The sequence below is a fragment of the Echinococcus granulosus genome (assembly GCF_000524195.1).
Source record: "Echinococcus granulosus chromosome Unknown EG_S00016, whole genome shotgun sequence".
Taxonomy (NCBI): Eukaryota; Metazoa; Platyhelminthes; class Cestoda; order Cyclophyllidea; family Taeniidae; genus Echinococcus; species Echinococcus granulosus.
This window is the reverse complement of record NW_020170396.1, coordinates 1313300-1317776: the sequence shown is the minus strand read 5'-3', so window position 1 is coordinate 1317776 and position 4477 is coordinate 1313300. Positions and strand designations below refer to the sequence as shown.

The 4477-nt window shown below is 38.2% G+C and overlaps 2 protein-coding genes across 2 annotated transcripts in view; both read right to left on the bottom strand. All coding sequences in view use genetic code 11, as the record gives it.

The window, feature by feature from the left end:
- The window catches only part of EGR_03267 (Tubulin polyglutamylase TTLL4), a gene marked incomplete at both ends in the record, with an annotated part of 3576 nt that extends 2765 nt beyond the window's left edge, over positions 1 to 811 (bottom strand). The window contains 2 exons of the mRNA XM_024492516.1: positions 27 to 132; positions 359 to 811. Coding sequence (XP_024353190.1) covers positions 27 to 132; positions 359 to 811 — 559 coding nt within the window. The remainder of the gene's footprint in view (positions 1 to 26; positions 133 to 358) is intronic.
- Positions 812 to 3571: 2760 nt separating this feature from the next.
- EGR_03266 (hypothetical protein) lies at positions 3572 to 3943 on the bottom strand (the record flags this gene model as incomplete). Its single annotated transcript, XM_024492515.1, has 1 exon — positions 3572 to 3943. The coding sequence occupies one exon, from the start codon at positions 3941 to 3943 to the stop codon at positions 3572 to 3574; it is 372 nt and encodes a 123-aa protein (XP_024353189.1).
- Positions 3944 to 4477: the final 534 nt, after the last annotated feature.

The following is a 4477-nucleotide window of genomic DNA, read 5'->3' as shown; positions in this document are numbered from 1 at the left end:
CATTGTGATTGTAAAGTATCTACAACCTGCTTCGTCATCCTTGACAAACCGAAGAAATGGTGGTATATCAGGAAAAAGGGATATTATGATTGGAGATAACGTTTGAGGTTTCGAAGTTGATTTATTATCGCTCTAAAAGCAACAATATAAACCTTTATTTGGATAAGGGAAACGATTTAGAAAGATGTACATCACTTATACATTAAAACAGTATGCGGAAGTGGGTGTTTGGCTGTTAAACAGTTAAATTCTACGAAACGGTAATTACATATATGTTTTAAGCACATGATAGGGGCAGAATTGCTTGAAAAAACTATAAAAGCGAAAACTAACACAATATAGTATTACCACGACATACAGAAATAGCAACTTCTTCGTCCGAGTCCCTATCGTCTTCTACGTTGATATCAAATTCTGCAGACTCAGAATCATATTCAGAATCCAAATTTGATTTCATCAGGCTAATTTTCGAACTTTTTGAGGACTTATTAGGTTCACGCTTTAGATTTTCTACATTTTCATCGCTCGAATAAAGATAATGGCATTTCTCCAAACCGCAACCTTTGTTTTCGGAAAATGGCTTTTCTGTATTTTCATGATACTCTATTTCTTCTTTTAATAATCCTTGATCTAAGCTGTAGTCAATCTGTAAGAGTTTTGGCTGACTGTCTGTTGCAGTGAAATTCGAAGACACAAAATCATTTGACGCGGATTTTTTATGTTCCAACAGAAATCGTGGCTTCGGGGCTCTCGTTGGGATCTTAAAAGGAACCAAATTGCCTGCGTGCATCCACGGTTGTCCAGAATACATTGGAATCGGACAGTAAAAAAGATAATTCAATTGTTCTACAGACTCCATAGAATCCGCATCCCGGTTATCACTTAAAGTTAAAGAATTTAACTTAAAAACAACGATATTGGCGCTTAAAACACCTTAATCAAAACAGAACGTACGCAAGTGGGTTCTGTACATCGTAAATTTCAATATCCGTCATTCGTTTTACAAACTAGGAATAAAAACCCATACTAAGCATGCTACATTTATTCAATCCATTAAAGTCGTGGTGAGAAAGCACAACAGTAGAGAAGGCATGCAGTTACTTTTACAGAAAAAAAATACCAAAACATCAAAAATCTGCAATAATAGATTGACTACGCAGAGCATCAACCATCCTCTTACAACATATCGAATGGTAATCTGTTGAAAAGCAACAAATCTGCCGCATCTCAAACCAACAAATCTACCATCAATAATATTTTAAGAAGGCAAATAACCGAGTCACATTACAAGGGTTCTAAGCGAGTAAATTAACACGTGTTTGCCTCCCTTGTTAAAATGACACCACCCTCATCCAATTTTAAAATGCGTCTTCAGTGGTTAAGGTTGGTGACCTTCAGTAAATGAATATTATACAAATTCAAAAGAATGTAATGATCAGCACAATTATTTAATATCTTTAAATTTAGAAAAAATCGAATCTTCTGGCATAATTGTAATACAAGCTTGAAATTGTACTTAACTTTGTGTAATATCTGTGAGGATGAATTATATACATGACCCAAATACTCTCTTGTTACTTGAAGTCGTTATGGGCCAAACTCACATAAAATTTAGTCTTCGTATATAATTTCTCCAATTTTTGCAAACGTGCGCTTTATACCCAAAATTAGGCACTAGTAAATTTTATGGACTGACTGCCTTAAGAGCTCTTACTGTGGCATTCCGAGACTTCCTTGAAGGCGAAAGAAGATTTAATTACTGGAAAGAATATATGTTTAACGCAGAGAAGGTATTTGGGCTACTGGCATGGCCCGAAGGCCAGCCCATCCGATGTGGTACAAAGGCCCAGTCAAAAGTGGCTCCCCAATGCCGCGAGATAAACAGCCATCGTATTACACTTACAATATCCATTTCGTACTCTAGTATTTTATTTAACTACATATTCACAAGGGCTTTTTACATTTTGTAAGTTTCGTCTATACTTGGCTGTGTGGTTTTAGCCTAGTCGAAAGCCTCTTGGCACTTCTGTGCACTTAAAAATAATTTTTATCCATACTGACAGGTTGTAGTACAGCCCCAGAAAAGCATCGAGGTCTAGCTTTTCGTATTGTGGTTGAGGGACTATTGAAACACATCGCTGTAAGGTAACAGTTCATTACTTGCATAGGTAAGTGATGGGAGGCTGGAAGCCCCTGCTGTAATGACGGGAGTCTTAGGTGATTTCATAAATATCAATGTTTATATTTGGAGATCTGTTTGCAAAGTGCACAAATAAGTCACTTTATTTAAGGAGAATTGGTTAAGTCATTGCTTAAATTTGAAGAAGTTTTACTAAGAGGGGCGCCAGGGGAATAGACATCTCATCGTCTACTTCCTACACTGTTCTAAAGAAGTGATCTTTTTTAAAACAATTCACACCTTTCTTTTAAAATCAGATTAGGTTTCTAAGTCCAGTATCAGCTGCTTTGACTGAAGCAGCTCCTTTATTACTGCCAGCTCGGAACCAGCATCGTGCTGGCGACTCACGTCAATTGATTTCGAGTTGGCGTCTTTAACTATGATTGTAGGTGTTACCAAACTACTTTCATCCAAAAAGTGGCAAGGAAAAACAAAATGTGCACGCAAGAACCTTCATTTTAATCATTTCTACTCATTTCTATTGACCCCACAGCTTAAATAGGTCCTAAACAGGTTTTGATTTGCGTATGATAGAGAGGAGGCAGAAGGATGGATTTCGTGCACAAATTTGTGTGATCAGTGGAGGCGTAAATCGCAACGAATCGTAATGCGTGTGCTTGCCGTCTTGGAAGTATAAAAGTCTTGAGAAGATTGGAGTTTATTCTTAACTTCAGACCTATATATGCCAAAACATTTTATAACCATCTATCTCACGACCATTATGTTAATTATTTTAGAAACCATTTCAAAAGAATTATTAATTCATTTGAAAATCCCCTATAACCACAAGTGAACATGGTTTTCACTGTAATACGTTGGTTGTATGCTTAACTGTCAGTTTTGGGAGGAGTCAAGTTGTGTCTTGGCCATTGTACTTTCGTCGGACGGGCTAGCCTCTTTGCCATACCAGTAGCATCAGGCCACCCCGTATGCTGAATATGTATACATATATAAATTCTGCCCGAGTGTCGTGTCTCCCTTCTTCTTCTGGGAAATCTTGGGGCGCTATAGCACTGCATATACATGTGAAACCTAAGATTGCTGAACCGTGTGGCCAAAGTACAAATGTCTTATTTTACACTTAGAGGGAAATCAAATCTTCCGTCTGCATCCGCTTGACAATTCTGAGCATACCAAATGCTTAAGACAAAAATTTATGTGAATAGACATCCTATTCATCTGTCATGATATACTTGGCTTTAGCCAACCGAATAAAACATCTCAAATAGTTAAGGTTTTGTAAAAGTTTGAGATTGCGCACTTTATTTAATAATTCACTTTAAAATTACCGGATGCCATTTCCATTCATAAAGTCATTTTATAAATCATAAGAGGAAGAGAATTTAAAAGAAAGAGATCGGCGGTCGATACATGAAGACAGTGATGAGTTAATTAGATTTCAGCCATTGTTTGTTGCCAGACGTCCTCATCATAAAATCTGCGGCGGGGGAAAGGGGGTGGAGTTGTAACCTCCTTTTTTGGCATTGCCAGCTCGTAGTCTTTACTAATGGGGAGCCCTGGTCTCGGTACACTACCCATAATCGTGGTCTCCCTCACCTTCGAGGGCGGAGCGGTGGGCTCTTTGACAAAGCGCCTCTCTTCCACCATCAGCATCACACGGATGATGTCACGTAGTTCGTGTTTCTCCAGCAATCCTGTAATCATTCTCTGCTCCACCTCGGTAAAGCCCGGATGGGGTGGACTCATGGGCGTCGAATTTGCTAGAGCGGCGACAAAAAGGAAGACGCAGGAGAAGTGGTGCATACTTTGACTTGGGTAGAAAATTTGTGCCAAAAATAAGCCTTTTATAGATCAGCTTTTCAGTAAGCGCGACCTTTGAACAAAGGAAGGAATGGACTATGTGCATTCAAAAAGATTAAATGGTCAAGGTTCATTCGTGTTCAGTTAAAGTAGTTATGGATGCGACACCGAAGCCGCGTGTAAAATGTGCACAAAGTTGTGGTAAACTGACGTTCCCAACTAACTGGATCAACGCGGCGCAAAGTATAAGTAAACTTTTTATTCACGGACTTGAAAGTTTCCCATTTATCAAAAGTGTGAGCGTAAAATCTTGTGGTAATTTTTTTACCTCCTTTTCATCAAAAATAGCCCTTGTTTACCATGGTAGTTTTACCCATACATACAAATGGTGTACTGAGGATTTAAAATCAGCATAAGGGTACAAAAAAAGAGTGTTCCTGTTGTTGCTTTGTGAGGAATTACCCAGTAATTTTTCCATTATTTTTAAATGAGACCACTAGGGTTGTTATTCAAGACTTTTCTGAAGACGAAGAAAGT